The 22,401-nt window shown below is 39.2% G+C and overlaps 1 protein-coding gene across 1 annotated transcript in view; it reads left to right on the top strand.

The window, feature by feature from the left end:
* The window catches only part of dally (division abnormally delayed protein), a 78,891-nt gene extending 58,980 nt beyond the window's left edge, over positions 1-19,911 (top strand). Inside the window, 6 exon segments of the mRNA XM_074091172.1 lie at positions 1,366-1,534; positions 14,672-14,720; positions 14,756-14,945; positions 16,826-16,952; positions 17,120-17,300; positions 17,390-19,911. Coding sequence (XP_073947273.1) covers positions 1,366-1,534; positions 14,672-14,720; positions 14,756-14,945; positions 16,826-16,952; positions 17,120-17,300; positions 17,390-17,532 — 859 coding nt within the window. The 3' untranslated portion in view covers positions 17,533-19,911.
* The last annotated feature ends 2,490 nt before the right edge of the window (positions 19,912-22,401 follow it).

The following is a 22,401-nucleotide window of genomic DNA, read 5'->3' as shown; positions in this document are numbered from 1 at the left end:
GTCACAGGGCTCTATCCCTTAAGCCGTAAAAGTAAGACACTTGAAATTTTCACAGATTATGTATTACTGTGGCCGCTATAACAACAAATACTAAAAATAAAATAAAGTTACAAATTAAAGGGGTCGTCATACAAGAAACGTGTTTTTATCAGCGTTTTTGATTGCTAGGCGTTATTATCCGTTGCTAAGGTGACCGAGTCGCCTAGCAACGGCTATCTATGTCGTTTGAATATATTTTCCTTTAAGTTTGCGATTTTAATGATGTTTTATTAAAGCTTCCATTATAAAAATTCCATAAAGACTGTCTGATTGTGTGGTTTATTCGGTTTTGCGCAAAATTAATAAAAAATATTTACACTAGTCCAGCTTCTTATTATTTAATTACACAACATACGAAGTCCACCGAATTTCCTGCGAAAGAACCGCGCTGACAGCCTTTTTTTTGAGCCGCGCGCGGCGCGGCACGGGCAATGGTTTCAGAAGCAAACAGCCAGAACCAAAGAGGATGAGAATTCAAATAGTTTTTTATTCGAAATACTTGCACAAGTGCTTACATTTCACCGATATTTTTAGAAGCTTTTCTTTAGCTTGCCCTATTTGTTTATTTATTTATTTATTTATTGTTTGTTTGGGTTAAATCTTGGAAGCTACGTTTAACCCACTTCCAGTGGTCCGATCGACTTGAAATTTGGCACACTTATGTAAATTTGATGACAATACAATAATCTGGTAGTGACATCTTGGTGGTCTTGCCAGGATCGTCTCTGCAGGAGGGAACTCCTCAATAGTTAATAGTACCGACTTGAGGTAGAGATATGTAGTTTAGATGACACTGCAAGTAAAGTCAACAAAAAGTACATTCGGCAAAAAAAGCTTGTATTCAAAATGAAATTTTTAACATAAACTTATTACAAGCATTATATTTATTTGCAGTGTAAGGTAACTATGTTTGCTCGGGTGGAATCTTTCAACTCAAATTTGAAGTGGATATCTTCAACCGATTGAGCTGAAATTTTACACGCATGTATAAATCCGATGACAATGCAATATTATTATTACATGAATTTGATCTGATGTTATAGCTAGCGGGTGACCATAGGAACTCTGTGATAAACGACACGACCGCATCGAGTTTGGGCTCGTATGTCGTCTTGACGAGTACTTTGGTAACCAGGGGCATAAAGTACAGTCAGCAAATAAAACTTGTATTAGAAGAATTTTAAGAAAGACTTACTGAACTGTTAACGGAACCCTTCATGTACGAGTCCGACTCGCACTTGACCATTTTTTTAAATGTTTACCCTGTTATGTTTGAACCTACCCTCAAGCCATGGCGGGCGCGTGCTGACGAGAGCATTGTTGCAGTTGCATGGGGTCTGCGGTAGCGGAGCTGGAGGCGCCGTGGGCCGGCTTCGTGGAGGGCGCGGAGCGGCTGGCGCGCGGCGACGCGGACGCGGCGCTGCGCGCGCTCGACTCGCGCCTCTCGCTCGCCATCATGCACGCGCTCGAAAACCACGTGCTTCTCGACAAGAAGGTACCTATCTCATTTTTATTGGGTAACATTTTCCCGGCCCGGATAATACCGACATGGATATGCCGATCCTGTTTTTCGTGTACACGCCCATAGAAGCTCATGTCAGTTTCTAAAGAGAAACTGGGACGGAAAAGAGTGTCACTCATTTAATACACTAACTTTTACCAGCTTCATTCACGTGAACCAGTAGATATGACAGTTCAATTGAAATTCCAAGATTTAACTCTTTCTCATAGAAATTTCCAAAAATGAGGGGTACCTATTGTTGGTAACATCCGTACAAAAATTAACTCATTCACTTGGCCGTTTCATAACGCAACTTCAAAACTGGTAAATTAGTGTCCATTACTTATGTACCGTGAGTCAAGGAGTGTCTGTACTACGACTGCCAAACTGTAAAGCCATATTTTTTTAACATGGCTTACAGTCGGCAGTACCTACCAAAGAATTAATGTCCCATTCCGTTTAGGTTTTTGATAGGGTAAGTTTATTAACCATACGGATATATTAACTAGACTTTGCTCGCATTTTGCGATTTTGTTCGTTTGTATAGCCCCACGCCCAAGACACAACTAAAGACAGACATACCATTAAAAAATCGGCCAAGAACGTGTTGGACACGCCCAAGATAGGGTTCCGTAGCCATTACGAAAAAATCAAGTACCTAATATTTTTCGAAGGATTTCGTATTGAGTACGGAATCTTCCAAGTTTAAGTAGGTAGGTATATTTTATACCTCAGGCTGCTATTTACTCTTAAACTACTACTACGAGTAGGGGAGAGTAACCTATATTGAACCGGCGCTTAAATTGAACCATTTCTGTATTTCCACCAAATTACACAATTTATTTACATTTGCAACAAAAATTGAAGCGATGACAGCGCTACAAACAGTGTTTGTTGCCAGTGTAAATAAATTGTGTAATTTGAAATATATAGAAATAGAAATCATTTATTCGTGACAAAGAAGCGTAGCATAACAAAAAGATATTAAAAAATTAAAAAAATTGTATGTCACGAAATGGTCCCAAATTAGCAAAAGTTGCTGGTCTGTTCTTCCTTTGGGCCAAAACTTTGTTCTTCTTTTGGTGGAAATACAGAAGCGGTCCAATTTAAGCGCCAGTTCAATATAGGTTACTCTCTCTTAATTCTCAAGCCATCTTAGCCGTTATAATTTTCCTTGTAAATTTGATATACTTACTACCATCCTGAATTTATTCAAAATTTTCCACCCAACTGTTTAGATTTAAGAGGGGGGACGCTCGATTTGAATGAGAATTTTCACTTTAAAGTTGAATATTTCGCAAACATATCACTAAATCGAAAAATCGTCTTGGCAACCCCCTAGTGGGTTTAAAAGAACAACAACGATTCCCCACACTATAAGGTTAGTCGAGAAAAAAATCACCCCCACGTTACGTCTATGTGAGGTACCTAAAAAATATTTTTTTAGTTTTTAGGGTTCCGTAGCCAAAATGGCAACAACGGAAACCTTATAGTTTCGCCATGTCTGTCTGTCTGTCTGTCCGTCTGTCCGTCCGCGGCTTTGCTCAGGGACTATCTATGCTAGAAAGCTGTAACTTTGCACGAATATACTATGTGTAAACTATGCCAATAAAATGGTACAATATTAATATTAAAAAAAATTTTTTTAGAGTGCCGCCCATACACGTAAAGTGGGGGTTATTTTTTTTCTCATCAAACCTTGTAGCTTGGGGTATCGTTGGATAGGTCTTTTAACTTATTACTAGTTGGAGGCGTAAAATGCTTCTACCAATCAAGTCATCAGTTAGTAAAATTAATAATAGTTGTATCTGTTTATAAATTTTGTTTTTAGTTGTGTATTGTTAATGTGATGTTGTTTACTGTCCGTTTATTTCTAATGGTAAATGTTGTTGCATGCCTGTCATTGAGGTACGGGCTAGGCGAGTTACTATTAATTTTAAGTGGTAAATGTAATTGCTCTGTACTTTGTTGGTGTGTCTATTAAATAAATAAATAAACCTATTGGAATTTTAAAAAATCCTGAAAACAGTTTTTCCCTAGTTGAACACCAAATTTGAAGTCACTTATACATAGCTAGGTACAGATACGTATAGATTGGCATTAAATCAAAAATATAAGTGTTGTTTTTTCTGTCACAAGGGAATCCAAAAAAACCTATTCATCACTTAAACTCTGAAAGTAGGTGGTATTTAACTTGAAATCCGTGTTGTAAATTCGATTTATATCTTTAGGGATGCGATGTAAGTAAATTTAAAAATCGAATGGTGCTCATTTGTATTCATGAACTGGTAAACACGGAGATTGTAGTGCGTAATACTTACCTCCAAACCTCCATGCTGGCATAATGCTGCTGGCCAGTGCTGGCTGAATGTGCCAAAGCCAAAGAGCGCGAGGCCATTTAAAAAAAACAAATGACGGTTTGGTGCGATAAATTTTCTTCCGCTCTGTTTCAAATTGCGTATACATTTATCACGGTTTTTCTTATGTCCTCGCATTTGTGATGAAAAGTAAAGTGTTAAACTCGAGTGTAAATTATCAATTACACCCGCGAACTATAAGCACCCTCGCTCGCTTTGCTCGCTCGTGCGCCTAAACATCTTGGGAGCAATTGATCACTTACAACCCTTGTTTATCAATCTACTATCCCTCAAGGAATATGTTTGCACAAGTACGAGTATGCAACTCCAGTGGTTTAGGTTGAGCCTTGTGGCAGTCAGTCACGTCACGCACGTTATTCTTTTATGGGTATAGAGACTCACTGTTTATAATCATGCGACTAAATTAAATATGACAATATCACTGGAGGTAGGTGGAGGTCTCGTACATTTTAACGATTGAGTCAATACTATTATCATTTCCTGATTGTTAATAATATAATGACTCCTAAAGAGAGCATAAATATTTATTATTCTGTATATACTTATAAATATTGCAAGTTTAATAAAAGCTTATAAATATTGTACGCATTCTTCTCACGGTCAAGTTAAATAAACTTTCCCAAGTGGCATGCGTAAAAATGAGTACCGGAAACCGCGACATGATCATAGGCAATATTTGGCCCTACATGTTTTGACAAATTGTGGTACCTAGGTATATATGTATGTAAACCTATAAATTAGTTGACTCACAACAATGCGTTGTCAAGTTCTGCTAAATACATAACGTTTCACCAAATAGTAAAAGTAATATATGTGTACTATCAGCCAAATAAGTGGTGTATCAATTTTTAAACAAGTTCCTATCAAGTGAATATGTCGCTAAAGTCGAACTTTCAAGTTGACAGACACGTGTATTGGTATTATTGTTTTATGACATGAAAACGATTATCAACTTTAGGGCGGTAGACCACATATTTAGCTGATGGTACAAACTATTTTTGTGTGATATAGGTATGCTGTATGGTGTGTGGTGTACCCGTGTGGTGTGGGATTAGAATTACACCTCTCCATTTCTTTCGTGGATGTCGTAAGAGGCGACTGAGGATATAGGTTAAGGTATACCATAGGCGACAGGCTAGCAACCTGTCACTATTGTACCGTTTTTGTCAAACTTTAAACCTAAAATTGCTGAAAGTGGCTCCGTAGCAGTAACGTTTCGTGTGCTCTGCCTACCCCACTTGGGAATACAGGCGTGATGTGTGTGTGTGTGTGTGTGTGTTTGTGTGTGTGTATAGGTATGCTTAAGTGGTGATGTACTCTTTATATTATACCTATGCGTGAGCGTATATGGAAAAAGTAACATACTTCAATCTGATAACTGATATCCATGTGTTAGTAGTAACAACACTCACTATTAAACAGAGTCTATCTAACAGTCGTAAAGTTTGGAATCCGTCGATTAAGTTTACTGTTATTAAGAGGGCATAAAGAGCTTGAACCGGCGCGGGCGCAGGGCGCGAGGTGAACGCGCGGCGTGGGCGCGGCCCACGCGTCCTGCCTTGTGCAACTGAACCCACACTCAAAAATGCTTTTAATGGCCAAAGACCTTTACCACATCTAATTTATTTTATATTTTGCAATAAGTTCATTAAGAAATAAGGTATTAAGTACTTATATAGGTACATATTATTATGAACCTACATATTATATATGTTAAGGGGACGTCTATTTGCTACTTAGTTGAAGAGTTTTGCGTGCAGTCTGGCTGATTGTAGTAGGTAGTTAAAATAATTAAAATACAGGTGACTTTTTAATAGTAGATTATTGTCGTGGCCTGGAAGTAGGCAATTGCTGGCTGAGTATGAGTATTAAACGGACGAGCGTGCGAGTCCGTTTAACTAATACGAATCCAGCAATTGCTATTCCAGCCGAGACTAATATAAAGCTTTTCTCAAAAATGGTGAATAATTCTGAAATAGAATAAACTTTTTCTCAAAATATAGTATAAAATTTAATTTTATTCCAATATTTTTCTTATGCTTTCCCGCCTTTTTTCATTAAAAATAAACTGCAGGTGTATTTTTCCACCGAAAACACCACAAGCTATTTCAGACCCAATAGAAAAAGTCCGGAGTTCCAACAAAATATCTGATACCGGCCATTAGACTTGGCTGTATACGACTTATGCCAACATTTCCATGGCCTTTTTAACTTGAAAAAAAATGCGACTGATTGCAGGCGCGCTAATTCATTATTGTCGAGCTAGCGCGCCTACAATCTTTTTAACTTTTTAATTTTTCACTGACCATAAACTATGCACTTCACCTTCTGATGTAAAGAATAATGTCAACTTTTACGGACATTTTTGAGAAAATTATTTTATTAAGATTAACTTAACATTTAGAAGCGTACGGCGGTTAACTGGTTAAGTTTGGTGAAGCGGTGCACGGCGCGATGTGTCCAAGGACGTGGTTTCCTGCCGCGGCGCGGCTCGGCGGCTCGGCGTCGGCGCTCGCCGGCGCGCCGGCCGCGCGCTCCTGTGCGACTTGTATGCAAATTAGTCTACTTATCATGTTTATGCGAATGGAAAATACTCGTAAACCCTCCAGCTTGCTCGTCTATATTATCGTGTCATCGAGTAAAAAGCTTTGTAAAACAAGAATAATGACGTTTCATACCGAGAAAGCAAGCTTTTCTAAGTATGTATATTTTGTATCAAGAACTACGACTTCGACAGTAACTATAGGAACACACAGCATTATCTTTACTTAATAAACAAACATCTTTAATTCAAAGTGAGACATGGAGAGTGTGTTTAATTTCGATTAGTGAAGATACGGCTTTTCTAGCTCCTGTTACGGCCCTGAGGTGATTCAGGTGCCGAACACATCGACGTATATACTACATATAGGTGCACGTTCATATTTAAATACGGAACAGTGAAGCAATATCCGCTACACGTCAAGCAGATATAACTCACGTCACTGGCTCGCGACAGATGAGCGGATGAATCATCGACTCAACTTTTGAGCCATAATAGGGAGTGGTTCACGGCTTAGGAGTCTCTATCAGCACCGAAATAGTACATTGTGCATAGGCGGAGGGCTTTTAATGAGCTGAGTTTGTAATCCTATTACGGCCCGTGATACACACAATGATTTACATCAAATTGCGAGGAGAAAATTTGCAAAAAATTCAATTATTTTGTGTCCAAACACATCACAGCTCAGCAAAAGCAAGACGCTAAGAAAACAACTGAACATAATATGGCTACCCGCCAATACAGAGGACTACTACAAAATCTGAAATTATAAGTTCGTATCGTACCATCCCTCTCACTCTCGTATTAAATAATATTAGCGTCAGGAAAACGATATGAACTTCGATTTTAGAATTTCGTGGTAACAATTGAGGCCGTTGTCTTTTAGTATACAGGCATGGATGGAATAACATCGTTGACGAGACGAACAAGTGTAATGAAAATTGTATAAACATTTTCTTTGTTTTCCTCCCCAAACTCTAGTGCAAGGTGCAAGTGATTTTAGATTACGAGTATTACTGCACACTACCTATGTGCTGCCGCGTGGCATGCCCAACGATTGATTTGTAGCCAAAATTTCGTGATCTTTAGTAAATAAAATCACGAGATTGCATAAACAAATATAGCGCTTATATCTGTTATCATATGATTTAACATAATATTTGGCCGATTTGTATTAAGATATACCTAAATATATACTATGATTTTTTAAAGTTGAACGATTAGTGAAGGTGGAAAGGTCAGTGACACAAATCACGAATCATTAGATAGCAGAGTTCAGCTGAAAGGTGAATGCGATCCGCATCTCGTGTTGCGGGGAGAGCGCCGGCGCCGGAGCAGGCGCTCGCTGGCGCCCGCCCACGCTAGCGCCAAGCTTTCACCTTTAGACAACGGCGCAAAAACAAACCAAAACCGAAATCCGTTATGCTTTTAACGTATGTTAAGTCCACAAATATAATGGTGTAGTTTTTACTTTTTTTACTATTTCCCATTGGGTAGATAGTATTTAAACGTATATCAAAAAAGTCCTTTTTATCCAAAAGTCAAATCATACCTTGTAACTCTTTTTCTCTGCACAAACCCGCAAAGAAATTTAATGGTGCGTGTGAAGTTCCCAATCCGCACTGGGCCCGCGTCGGAACTATGGCCCAAGCCCTCTTGTTCTGAGAGGAGGCCTGTGGCCTGCAGTGGGACGTATATAGGCTAGGATGATGATGATGAACTCTTTTTTTATATATAGCTTCTATTTTCATATAACATACAGCAGTTTACCTATATTAAAATATCCTATTATTATTAAGTACAACAATGCGATCTGCAATAAAATATAAAAAGCCGGCCAAGAGCGTGTCGTACAGGCCCAGTTCCGTAGCCATTACGAAAAAATCAAATAATATTTTTCTAAGGATTTCGTATTGTCACGTATTGTGTACTGAATCTTCCAAGTTTAGGTATATTTACTCGACTACGGCAAAGCCAAGGGAAGAGCAATGATTTTAGCAGTCTATGTATGTTTATATTTACGTATGGTCCACCGTAGCATCTAGACTACTATTCCGATTTTAATAAATAGGGTGTCAATCGATTCGTTATTATTTATACCTTAGGCTGCTAATAATTCTCAAGCAATTTTAGCCACTATAACTTTTCTTGTAAATTTGATATATTTACTACCGTTCTGAATTTTTTCATATTTTTCCACCCAACAGTGGGGGGACGCTCGATTTCAATGAAAATTTGCACTTTAAAGTTGAATATTTCGCAAACAGATCACTGAATAGAAAAATTGTCTTAGCGACCCCCCAATGGTTCTGAAAGACCTATCCAGCAATACCCCACAATATAGGGTTAGTCGAGAAAAAAACAATCACCCCCACTTTACGTCTATGGGAGGTACCCTAAAAACATTTTTTTTACTTTTTTTAGTGTACCACTTGGTCGGCGTTACTGATATGTATAGTCATGTTAAATTACAGCTTTTTAGTACTAACGGTCTCTGGGCTTACCCGCGGACAGACAGACGGACAGACATGGCGAAACTATAAGGGTTCCTAGTTGACTACGGAACCCTAAAAATCCCCTTGTTCAGTCGCCATCAGTTATTTCGAAGCGGCCAAGGTGATCATAAATATCGAAACAGGAACAATAATACCTTAATTATAGATGAGATATTATTAATTGCACATCAAATATAATAATTACCTATCAATTTATTTTCATCATTTGTCTACTCTTTACATCTATAAATTACATAACTAGCACCACTAGGGGACAAATTATTTCCTAAATAAATTAGGATCTGGCGCTTCGCCGGCCGCTACCGCGGCGCGCTCGCTTCGCTTACTCGGCTCGCGCGTTGTGGTCGCAATGAGGGCTATCGCGTATGAATTCGCCACTAGAGGCGCTAGTGTAGCGTGAGGTCTCCGAAATGTCAAATCTCATAGTTTGTGGGTGAGGTACGTGGGTTTCTTTATAATTAGAATAATTTGGTAAATATTTTGCAATATCTGAAATTAATAATGGCAAATATACTTCATGGCCTCTGCAGTAATGTACTATTATTTGTCTCGCATTGGAGGCAAAAATGTAATGTCGTGGTGATGTACGTACATTTTCGAATTATCTGCAGTACTAGTTTTGCTAAACATTTAGTTTATTTGTATTGAAATAATTTAATTTATTTACAAAAGTATATAGGTAAATGATTAGAATAAATTGATAGGCAATTATTTATTTGATGTGCAATTAATAGTATTCCTTTCCTATTTATCTGAAGGGATTATCTGCATTGCTAAACTCACGTTACGCCCCTGTGGCAGAGCGTACTTGGCACTTTGAGCTATAGTCGACTAATGAATGATGTGGCGTTCGTTAGTCGAAACATAGTTAACACTTTTTAGTACCTACTTAGGAAGCCTTTGCGTATACGGTTGTTAGGTGATGGCAAGCGTCTCTAGCTTGGGTCGCCGCGGCTGCGTGGGCGCAGCGGCGCAGCCTCGGTCTCGGTGCCCAACGACCGCTGGCGCATTCATTATTGACACACAGCCGCATCACACTTATTTATTGCGCGTCAGTTGCTGCTTTATGGTTTTGATAAACCTGTACAATTCCTACTGGTTCTGCAACAGTTAGGTACAATCATACCATATAGCTTTATTGTGGATAAACCTATATCTATTGACTACAATAATATAACGCTTTTTTTATAAATAAATAACTAGCCGTTACCCGCGACTCCATCCGCGTGGAATTCGGTTATCGCTATCCCGCGGAATCTATGCAGTTTTCCAGGATAAAAACTGTAGTATTAATGAATGGGATTTAAATGCTGTGGGTAGTTTAGATAAGTAAAAACTTATCCACATGTTTCACATGATTCAGTCTCGTGGATTACTTATTATTATAAATTAATTTTGGCATACATATTTGCCTACGAGTATTTGTCATGACGATACATCTGGACCTACGAGCACATGCTCGTAGATCTGGACATACACAAGACCCTACAAGACCAGAACATTAATCCAAGCATACACTAGCATAGGGGTATAGTAAGTGAGGGTATCGGCGAGTATTCCCGCAAATCATCGCTTTGCCTTGGCGGCCAGCCCTTTTCCACACCCTGCACTACGAAAATGCTCGTCGAACTGGAGGCCGATTTTTTAATTCTCGTCCGTAAAAATACCATTCGAAAATAAGAGTAAAGTTACATAAAATAATGTTTCTTATTAATTTTGTCAACTATTTACCTACTCGTAGTCGAATCACTTCAACTGGCGACGAGCCGTTGGTCGCGTCAAAGTCAATAATCAGTATTTATTGTTTTACAGTCGTTGCCTTGTCCATAATGTTATTCTATTAGATTCGTCGAATCAATGCTTTATTATGCCTGTCATTAGTGTTTGCTTAGTTTAGGACTAGATCAGTTGGTGTTAATTGTCCCATGATATTTATTTATTTCTATCACATATTATTTAAGCATGTAAAATAAATGCAGCAGCGGCGTCAGCTGTTGCAAAGCCCTAGACGGTAAATCTTTGCGAGGTATCTGTCCTATATTTATAGAAAGGAGATGCAGTCAAAGAAACTGAATCACATAAATACCACGGTGGAACCTTTATGCTACTACTTGTAATGTCTTTTGCCAAAGAAATCATAAGTAGCGAAATGAGAGAAAGATCTGTTCTAAAGAACCATATCATGCATGAGTTTTAAGTAACAAGAAAAACTGCACTCAAAGATTTAAAAAAAAGCTTTGAAAAAAATGTTTTAGTACAAGCTTTTTGATGTGTAACTTTTAGATCTAAATTAACTATGTTTGCATAGCCGTCCAAACACTATATGTACACCAAATTACAAGTCAATCCGAACACCAAAACAAGGTCAAATTCAACTTTCAAGATTTGCCGAGAGACATTGTTATTCTGCAATACGACCCCGAATTCCGAAGTAGGTATGAGTTTTTTTTAATCTGTGAATGCAGTTTTCCTGAACCCTAATATCGATGACATGGTTATTAAGGTCGGTTTTATCTATGTCTTATAGTTTCAGAGTTACTTGCAAGCGCGTGGCCCTGTCATGTATTTCTTCACTCAACCCGCGTGGGAACTACAGCCCTCGCTCAAGCTCTTACATTTTAAGAAGAGGACTGTGCCCTTAGTGTAAGCTTTCGGATACAAAATACGTCTCGATCACGTTCGCGTTAAAATCTCACTTTGTATGGAAACACGAACAGCGCCTCTAGTGGAACGTTTGCGATGTTCGTGTTTCCATTTATAAACGCGATCGAGACGTATTTTGTAACCGAAAACTTACACTAAGTGTACTGGGCTTAGCAATATACGGATTACAGCCTAGAAATGACGATTCCTATTTTACTGTCCCGTTTCGGCCATTTACATAACTATATTGATCACTTGGATATTTAGAGATAAATAGAGTTTCATGTCATTTATTTATAAATAAATGAAGGGCGTGCTATAGGTATATTTTCAACTAGAAAATGATTGGTCACGCGCATTCTCTGACAACGTTTTAACGTACCTATTGACTTTAACAGTTATGTGGGCATTAAGTACCGTCTAGTCAGCGTATGATTATTTTGGTATCGGTCACTCGGCGCACCTCGCGCACTGGTCGCGCGCTGCCAGTTGCTGCGGTTTATTTGCGTGTCGTGCGAAAATATATTCTTTGTATCGAAAAGTATGAGACTATGCTCACTAGCACGTTTCCTAACCAACCGTCATGACACGGAGCAGTGGTTTTATTGTACTTTTATTGTACTTACCTGTTTCTATTTCAAATGCAAATGTAATTGTCGTGTGCCTGCATGTGAACACCGATTTTTTATGCATCTGCATTCTCGTTACAACCGTATTGTTTTAAATAATTTTAAATCAACCTCGGTTACAAAGAGACGATCGTGGTCGTGGGCGACCGCTGCCAATCAGTCGCGGTCGCGGCTAGAGTTGAAGCTCCGCAGTCAATTCATTGCGGTAAGTCGCCAGATCCATTTGGCGAATGCCAGTGCCTGCAGTGGTCGCTGTTATGTTTATTGTATTCTATGTTTGATTTCGACTTAAAAACAATATTTGGATTTGGATGACTAAAATAATATCTACTCGTAGAATTTATACTTTTTCATAATAAGGATTATATTTTATTTCTTGTACTACATATGACTAAGACAATAACATTTATAGATAGGCAGAACATAGATGCACAGACGAACAAAAAGGGGTCTTAATAGTAGGTTGTTGCACCAAGCAGAAAGTAATTCATCAATAATTCATCCGAGCGTCAGCGAGGGCTTTAAAAAGCACGAGGGCAATATAAATTACCTAATGCGAGGTGCATAATCTGCTTTTCTTTCAACTATTACAGGAATAGTAGACGAAAAAATACTCATGCTAAACAATTAATAGCAAATAAATGTCACTAGCACTCGATGATTCCTTTTTTGTAAGTTTACATTCGCACTTTAAAAAAATGTCCACGGGAAATTCGCAAGGATCCCGCCAATTTTTTTTTTAATTTCTTACTTTGTTTTGGCAGAGTTAATAGCCAGTAGCAAATATTTTTACCCGCGATCTGTCAAATTTTGGAAGGGCGCCAGGTTGGCCAACCAAACACACAAAGTTTTTTTTAAATATACGGCTACTTACTGTTTTTGGTAGAATTGATATAGCAACAATTTTTGTACGCAAATTGTCAAATTTCATAAGACCGTCAGCTTGAGCAACCTAAAATAGTTTTTTTTACACTATACAGGCTTATTTTACAGCAAAAATACTTATGTTACCTCTTTGGTGGTGCAATTAAAAAAATCTAAAACAAGCATTAAAGGATTTTCATACATTTTTTCTGCTCTAGAGCAGAAAAGTCCCGCTTTGTGCTGGGTATTCAGTGCGGTTATGATGAAATTAAAGCATAGTTGGAAGAAAAATTAATTACTGTTTTGTGTGTATTTATTTAATTATCTTACTGTTGTTATTATGTCTACTTATGTGGTGGAGAAATAAGTAAATTTTTGTATTGTACCGTCGCCATCAGATATTTCGGAGCGGCCAAGGTGGTCTAAAATTTCGGCACATATATGCACTCTATTATTAGGGTATTAAAGTTCATGGTTCGATATTTTTGACCATCTTGGCCGCTCCGAAATATCAGATGGCGACTGTACTATTAGCTGTTGCCCCCGACTCCCGCGTAGAATTCGTGTGTCGCTATGCCGCAGGAGCTATGCAATTTTCCGGTATAAAAACTATCCTATGTCCATCCTCGGGACTCGAACTATTTGTGCTTATATCGAATAAGCATATTATATTAATATAATATATATATATTGGTAGACCTCTACGTCTACCAATGTGCAAACACACATTTAAATTAAAGCTAAAGAAGCATCTTTTTGAATACCAAAAAGAACAACCTGTTGGTGGCCGAGTTGTTCCAACTTACTTGAGGCGTCCCTAATTTTATTTTACTTATTATTGTTGTCGTTATTGAATTTATTGCTACTCTTTTATTTTATTTTTAAATCCTCTTGTACAAATTTCCACGCATATATATGTATATAGGTATTTTATAATTCTTATATTTGTCATGATTTATATATATATAATATAATATATAGTTTTTTTTCTTTTCCCGCAATAATTACGCGTTCGGTTACGTGGGTGCACACTCACCGGGGTTCAGCTGAAAACCAGCGCTGCAGCTCTGGTTACAGGGCTACGGCATATGCTGAGCTGAGTCCTTTTGGCATCACACTACAGCACAATATCTCTTATTTTCTTCTCTTTTCCTATTTATGTTTTTACTGTGTTTTTGTTGTGATGTAGTGTGTTTTTCTTGTCAATAAATGTTGTGAGTTTGAGTTTGAGTTTGAGTTTGAGTTTGAATTTCAACTAAATCGGTTCAGCGGTTTAGACGTGAGAAGGTAACAAGCAGACTTACACTTTCGCATTTATAACATTAATGGGGTTATTACTAAGTTTGCTTGAGAATTATTAGTAGTTTAAGAGTAAATAGCAGCCTAAGGTATAAAATATACCTAAACTTGGAAGATTCCGTATAAAATACGAAATCCTTAGAAAATATTACTTATTTTTTTCGTAATGGCTACGGAACCCTATTTTGGGCGTGTCCGACACGCTCTTGGCCGGTTTTTTTAAATTTTGAGGGTTTCAAAAATTTTGTTTTGTTATAAAGGTGCGTCAGGAGTGTGGCACGCCGGCGACGCAGGAGGGCGACGCGGCGGGCGCGGGGGCGGGCGCGGGCGCGGGGCGGGCGCAGGCGCGGGCGCGGGCGCGGGCCGGCGCGAGGCACTGCGCGCGCCGCCGCCGGACGCCGAGCTGCTGCAGTGCGCCGCCGCGCTCGCCAACACCAAGCGCCTGTTCTCCGCGCTGCTCGACCAGCTGTGCGACGAGCCCGACTTCGCCGACGACGACAACGAACACTGCTGGAACGGACACACTGTTGGAGAGTAAGAGCCCTGTCCTGCCTCACCGGGACGCTATGGCGACACAAGCATGGCTATCTCTGGCGTCCAAAGTTCGCCAAACAGAGTAGCGATAGCTACTCTACACTCGGTTCGCCGTCGTCGTTAGGAATGTACTCATAGGAGATTGCACTTATTTATTATGTGTGTCGTGTCGCAGAAAAGTACAAAGAGAATAAAAGAAAAATAAAAGGATCCTTTTATATCGGATCGAAGCCGAAGTGGTGTTTTTGAACTACAATATGGAGATTTAAGAAAATAACCTCGTTTTTTTTTCAATTGCATGAGAATGTCTAGGATCTTTTGACGAATTGATAAACATATGAATTCGTGTTAAAAATATGAGCGAGCGTCTAAAATGGCGACCGGTTGGCGACTGAGTTGAGTTGAGTGAGTGAAGTGTAGCTAATGCGTGTACATTTTAGTGGCGACGCCTGCCAGGCTGCCAGAGCAGCCAGCAGGGCTACTACGAAACTCGAAACTCGAAGTTCGTGTCGTGCGGTCCCTCTGACACTTATAGTATTTCATACGAGAGCAAGAGGCACCGCATGACACGAACTTCGAGTTTCGAGTTTCGTAGTAGCCCTGCAGTCGCCACGTAGGGAGCCGCAACCGCAAGTCGTGCCTTCGCTTCCATATTGGCGACGCGTCGTTGCCAAAGCGTCGCCAAGTGAGTGACAGCCGATACATTTCTATATGATTTGTTTGGATACATAGCTGACGACGTCGCCATCCGTTAAATATTTCAATATTCTGAGCTTCAAAATCTCCTCCTGACACTTAATATGTATAAATAGCTACAAGTAGATCGATCGTTCGCCCGGTAGGTACTACGAAGTGCAAAATTCGAACTTCGTATCTTGTCGTCCTGCTGACACTTATATTATTTAATACGAGAGTGGAGAGACGATACGAACGAGCCCCTCTGAACGTCTCCACATAGCAGATTTCATCGAAATCGTTAGAGCAGTTTCCGAGATCCCCGAAGTAAAAAATAAATATTTATATAAGAATTGCTAGTTTAAAAGTTCTGATAGAGGGCAAATTTTTAATACATTTAGGTAATTCTCATGTTTTGGTTACAATTTGACAGTTTTCTGCAAAAAATATTTTCAAAGTAAATAACTGAATTTGATTCTTTAAATATAATAGGTATATATTATAAGGTGCAGCTAATTAGTAAAGGGCGGACGATGGATGCAATATGGTGACGAAAGCATAAGAGGGATACAACTTTTATTGATACTTCGATTAATATTTTTGTGTAAAAATGTATACAAATTTGATAATCATTTACAAATACATCTGTCGATGTAAAGAGGTTATTTTCCCCTACATATGTAAGTGGATAATGAACTATAACTGAAAATATGAAAGATAGAAAAAAGTACGATTATTTACTACAACAATAAAATTAAATTATCCAACTATTTTTCAACTATGTTCTCTTTTTTAAAACCAATTGTAGTCATACATATCCATATTAGCCGCTCAGCAGGTTTATTTTACATTGATGCACGTACCTATCATGATTCCTACCTATAAGTATTAAACAGTAGGTTATTATAGGTATAAGTCAACGCAAGTAAAAAGAGCTCTGGGTGGCTAGTGGAGGGGATACGTTTGCGAATCTGTCAACTAACAAGCCAATGGCGTGACGGCCGCGCGCATGCTCCTACGCCCCCTCCCGCGTCCCCCACTGCTCCGCCTCCATTTGGTCCGTATTTCGCTCACTGCGCAGTTATGTGGCCAAGGAGCTCTTTTTACGTGCGTTGATTTGTATACGGTTTTGTAGCCTTTTCTTGTCTGATACCTATGATGATAAAGCGATGATATCTAATATTACCTATAATTTAAATCTTCAGGTATGTGAAACCGCTGGTAGCCTCTTCTTCGTTGAGCGACCAGAAATATAATCCTGAAATAGAAGGGCGCGCCCCGCAGGACCCGGAGGTGGCCGCGCTGGCCGATCGCCTGCGCCAGGCCCGACAGGTCCGCTGCCGCGCTACTGCGCACTTCATCTAAACTTACATTCTAAAGACAAGCTTTTTCCCACATCAGCTTTGAGACTTTGAGTCAACTAAGGCTTCAGTCGTTACGTAGTTACAATAATCGACGGTTACATAAAACGCTAATGAGAATATTTTCTGTTCGTATAGCTGCTAATGAGTAACAGTTGGAGCAACGCGCCAGCAGCGGAGGCGTTTATGCAAGGAGACGAGGCGGGCGAGACGGGCGAGGAGGGCTCCGGCTCGGGCCGTAACTACGCTTACGACGACGGCAGCTTCGACGCCGAGGGCGGCTCCGGCGAGGAGGGCTCTGGCAGCCCCGACGGCCCAGGTAGTACGAGTAAATATAACACACTGTCGCGTGTTTCAATATTATAATAATATTTACGTGATATAAGTAAACGTGTCTTAATTGGTCAGTAGGAATCGGGACGCATTCACGGGAAGGCACGATGGAGTCGTCCACGCCGAAGACGGGCGGCAGCGCGGCGGCGCGGCCGGCGGCGGCGCTGCTGGCCGCGGCGCTGCTCGCCGCGCGCACCGCTGCCGCCGCCGCCGCCTAGGCGCTCGCGCGGGAGCCCTCCCACTGCCTAATCAAATAACCATATCATTTGTATGAACACAGGTTAATACAACCATATCTACGTGTAAACTAGGTGTGAAATTGTCTAAGTTTTCCCAACGGTATACCTGCCAACCAAGTGTGGCGGCTGTGCGATGCGATGACTAGGACCAAACCACTCGGACTATCGTACGTAATCCGCCACCCATACAGTGACGTCCAGCGTTAAGTGTCCGCTTCGGTTGACCCCGGGACGACCCGCCGCCCGCCGGGCAGCGCGTCGGTCACTCGACTGCACGTGCACAAGAAGTGTCATGCATTTATGTACGTGCTAGCATTTTAAAAACCTGCAATTGTGAAATGCATATCAATGTTTTTATTAATGTACCTTTTTTTGTAAATATTTTACCTTTACATAGATAAAATGAAACATTTTACAAAACTGCATTTAACGTCATACTGATTAATTTATGTTATTCTACGTTATAGGAAGTTCACTGGTATAAATAAAAAGCACAACAATGAAAGTTTATAAAATAAAAACACTGTTGAAGTAAACTAGCTGATTGGCGATTACTTTATACTTAGGCATATAAATTAAAAAATATGAAGAACGTATAACGATTAGACAAAAGTGATAGAAATGTAAGGGTTTACTGTACAGAATGTAAATACCGAAACCCTAAAATTCTAGGTGCTTAGCTAGTAAACATATTTTGTTGCCATATTAAATTTACGGATATTATTATTTATAATATTAATTAAGTCATAATTTAATCTAATAATATTTTATGTGATACTGATTTAGTTTAAGTCGATAAGAATTATTTGCATGTATTTTTACAAGTTGTTAACTGTTTCTGATGACTGATCAGGAAACCGATGACCAAAAAGAGTCATTATGACATTACAGCTAAGTCCTACCGGGATCAGAAAAGCAGTGACCAAGAAAAGTCTTAACATGGGGGATTAATAACGTCACGGTGACAAAGTCACCATGACTCGCCGTCAAAAGGTGTCTCTGTGACTTTTTATAAAACAACAACTTTACAAAATCACATACGTTCCTACTGTTCCTAGCGCCTAGCGCTGTCTCTGTTACTCAAATCACGTCGCTGTGGAACGCTGTGACTGTAACTCGGCTCTAATCGAGCTCAGTCGGGATAATAGCATCGCGACAGTAACATATGGTGATATGAGTAAGAGAGGCGTGACATCGTCACGTTGACATAACAGTGTGACAAAAAAACGTTCATTGCAGGACCGTGACGTGTCACATATATCATGCAGTGACACGAGTAACAGGCGTGACAAACCACGGTGACTTTTCACTGTGACTTTTTTGGAAAGGGATCGTCAGTCAAAGATAATAATATGTAACGTTTTTCCCCATGTCTAGAAAAGTCATAGGTTACAGCAGCTACGGCCTTACCAGGCTCTGATCAGGAAAAACGATGATCAAAAAGGGTCATTGTGATCTTGCAGCATTTTGTCTGTAAACTGCTCTCTAAAGGTGGTTTTCCACCGGCGAGGCGAGACGAGAATTGAAATTTGTGTGGCAGCGCCCGCGGCGGCCCTCGGCGGCTCGCGGCGGGCGCGCGAAAATGCATAAGTACAAATTTCAATTCTCGTCTCGCCTCGTCTCGTCTCGCCTCGTCGGTGGAAAATCACCATAATAGCGTAAAGCTGAGCACGTCAAAATAGGTAAAGTAGAGATATTCCATACCTTTGTAGAACAGTAAACAAATATTTTGAAAGTAAGTATCTAGGTATCTTACATGATATTAACATGTAAATCATAATAAAATGTATGTATGGTTTCAGGCATCATGTAATGGTGTGCTGATGGTTTTGTAAATGTGTTGTAGATTATATGGAAGAGTAAGATAAAAGGACCAGGATTGGAATGAAAAATATATGTATTGTTATGTATACTGTTGACCCAGGAAGGCACCGTCGCTTCCGCCGGCAGACTCGGCAACACTGACAACCATTCGTGGTCAACTAGACTATGTAAGAAGCACGAATGGTCACTTAGGTCCGCTTGCGCAGTCCACAGTCAGCTGCATAACTCCAAGTTAACTGCTCACTCAGGGTTAAATAGTGTTTAAACGTATGGAACTGGGAACTCTTATCCAGGTATTACGATTTTTTAGCTCTACACCGTACACAAGTGGACCTAAGAGTGTTAGCGATGGTACCTACCAAGCTAATTATTTTCGACATACGATATATCGGTAGGTATATATAACTGATTATGATTATGTATCCGAATAACAATTGTAAATAAATCGTTGAGACGACGGTAGTGATAAATAAAAGAGGATGAAAGCTTGCTGTTAAATCTGAATATATATTGAAATAAATATTATACCACGCATCTAACCTGTTTTATTTTGCAAAAGTTTATGCCTGCGGCTTCACACCCTTGGACCATAAAAAAATAGTTCAGTTCCCTATACTGTTACGTGGCCTGTTCCTGTTATTATAGGTAAGTATAAAAAACCGGCCAAGAGCGTGTCGGACACGCGCAAAATAGGGTTCCGTAGCCATTACGAAAACATTAAGTAATATTTTTCTAAGGATTTCGTATTTTGTACGGAATAAGTATTCCATGTTTAGGTATATTTTATACCTTAGGCTGCTATTTACGCTTAAACTACTAATAATAGGTGTCAAGTGTCCCATGATAATTTCTTAAATTGTGTATTTTTTTATCTCCTTGTTAACTTACACACCTTGTATCGCCTAAAGTATTGATCGTAGAGCAAAAATGAATATGATCAAATTTATAGGAAATTGTATGTAGAAACTTTTGTCCGAAGTACTTAGTCATAATGCTATTCGTACACATATTAGAGATATCGGAAAAATCTAAAAAAAGGTACCTCCAACCCCCCCTTACACCCTAAGCACACCCTTGAGGACTTTTAGTATGTTCATCTGGATACTGCAGCAAGGTATAACTGTACCAATTTTCAAAACTACACGGATTTTTACCCCTGATTTTATTAATTTTTCTCACCCTACTTCAGTAGTTTAAGCGGTCAGTCAGTCAGTTAGACACTCTGTTTCATAGGTATGTAAATAGGTAATTCAGATAGTTACCTGTGTCCCAAATCGTTCAACGTCACCACACGGCGTAAGTAGGAAACATCCTTTCCCACAAGCGTCCTGTAATGCTTACAGTGTTTTATTTACTTAATTTAAAAGATACGAATATACATATAAAGAAAAAAAAATGATAATTTATAAGACTATTTTTTCGATTGTATAACAAACTAATTTAAATTTGAATGCAGTAGGCAGTGCTGGCACTTTGCGCCGTGCCGGGTGGTGACACCTTCGTGCCGCGGGCCGTTGCCGCGAGCCGCGAGTCCCGCCTCCGTGCCGCGAGCTCGGGAGCGGTTTTTGGAATCACACCAGTGAACAAAACCCGCCACAAGACTCAAAAGCGGCGAAAATTGTAATAGATAAAAGACTAATTTTAAATATTTGATTAATTCCGGCATTATTTTGCGTAGGTCCATAATCTCATATCAACAAACTGTAACCTTTTACCTAGCTATACAATAATCCAGACGTTCCCAAAGTCCCTTGTGGGCGCTGGAGGCCTAGAGGGGGGAGGTCTCTAGTTATTTGTTAATTTCATGTGTTTTTATGTACAATTAAGAGTTTACAATACAATACTTCCTATTGCGCATTCGGTTGCGGAATACTCGTAGTAGAAAACGAGAAAACCTTTCCAATAAAAAATAGGGAGTTTAGAAACTGAAGTAATCATAAGATGGATAATAGGGAATTTTGTTTCTTTATAGATACACCGTTAGCATTTACCTACATAACTACCTTATGCAATATTGAACGTAAAGTACAATTCAATAGAATCTGTCAATTTTCTACATATCGTGACCGACACCCTATCGTGGGCGCACTTGATTATATATGTCCCTGTTGTTGCAATTATAATCTAAAAGGAATCAAAAAAAAAAGTCACATCACAAAGCCTTAGGCAGCCCGGTGTTTATATTAGTAGGCTGGAAGTGTCTACAGGATTGTCAGATTCTATTGAATTGGAGTTTAAACATTAGCTTGGCATTAGACCCACTTGCTCGTTTGCCTTCCAGTCGTATAAAAAAAAAAAAAAATTAGCTAACCAAAAGCGACCCAAATTATTTTTTGCCTTGAATTATTTTATGCGATTTAATTAAAGTTGACGAATAACATACCTATACCTACCTATTCATGAACCAGAAAGTTTCTTACTCATAACGAGGCCAGTGGTACATTTATAGCGGTGACAGAAGACGATGTACGTTTTTATAATATAGTATATAACTTCGTATTCCACGGACCCAGCGACATTAAGGGACAAATCAATTAGTGATAATTGGCTGTTGACAGATTATATTTCACGATATATGGGCCCCAATTATGTACCGCGTTTACAAATCCTTGAGCCCAAAATGTGCTCCCATGATAAAATACACATGATGGTGATGGTATAGTAGATTGTACAACCAGAGCATAAAACGAGCCATTTTACCTGAGCCGTTCATATAGCCTATGGATCGACAAGTCAAGGGGAAAATGGGTTTAATTCTCGAGTTTTACACTCTGCTTTTCACTTTGATGGCGAGGAAATGAAATACCAACAGTGGAAGCAATTTGTCACTTACTAGGTACTTACCTTTTATTTTTCATTAATTGCGTCATAATTACTTATACATTTCTAGATTTATTGATTTATTTTTTATTGATTTGATTGATTTTTAGTTTTACATAAAGTAAAAAATGATTCCATGAATGGTGATACTTCTAGTTAGTAGTTGTAATTTGATCTTCGGGTTTTAAAAATACACTTATAAGG

This window comes from Choristoneura fumiferana, chromosome Z, assembly GCF_025370935.1.
Source record: "Choristoneura fumiferana chromosome Z, NRCan_CFum_1, whole genome shotgun sequence".
NCBI classification, from domain to species: Eukaryota; Metazoa; Arthropoda; class Insecta; order Lepidoptera; family Tortricidae; genus Choristoneura; species Choristoneura fumiferana.
Note: the sequence above shows the minus strand (reverse complement) of the source record. Positions and strands in the feature narration are given on the sequence as shown.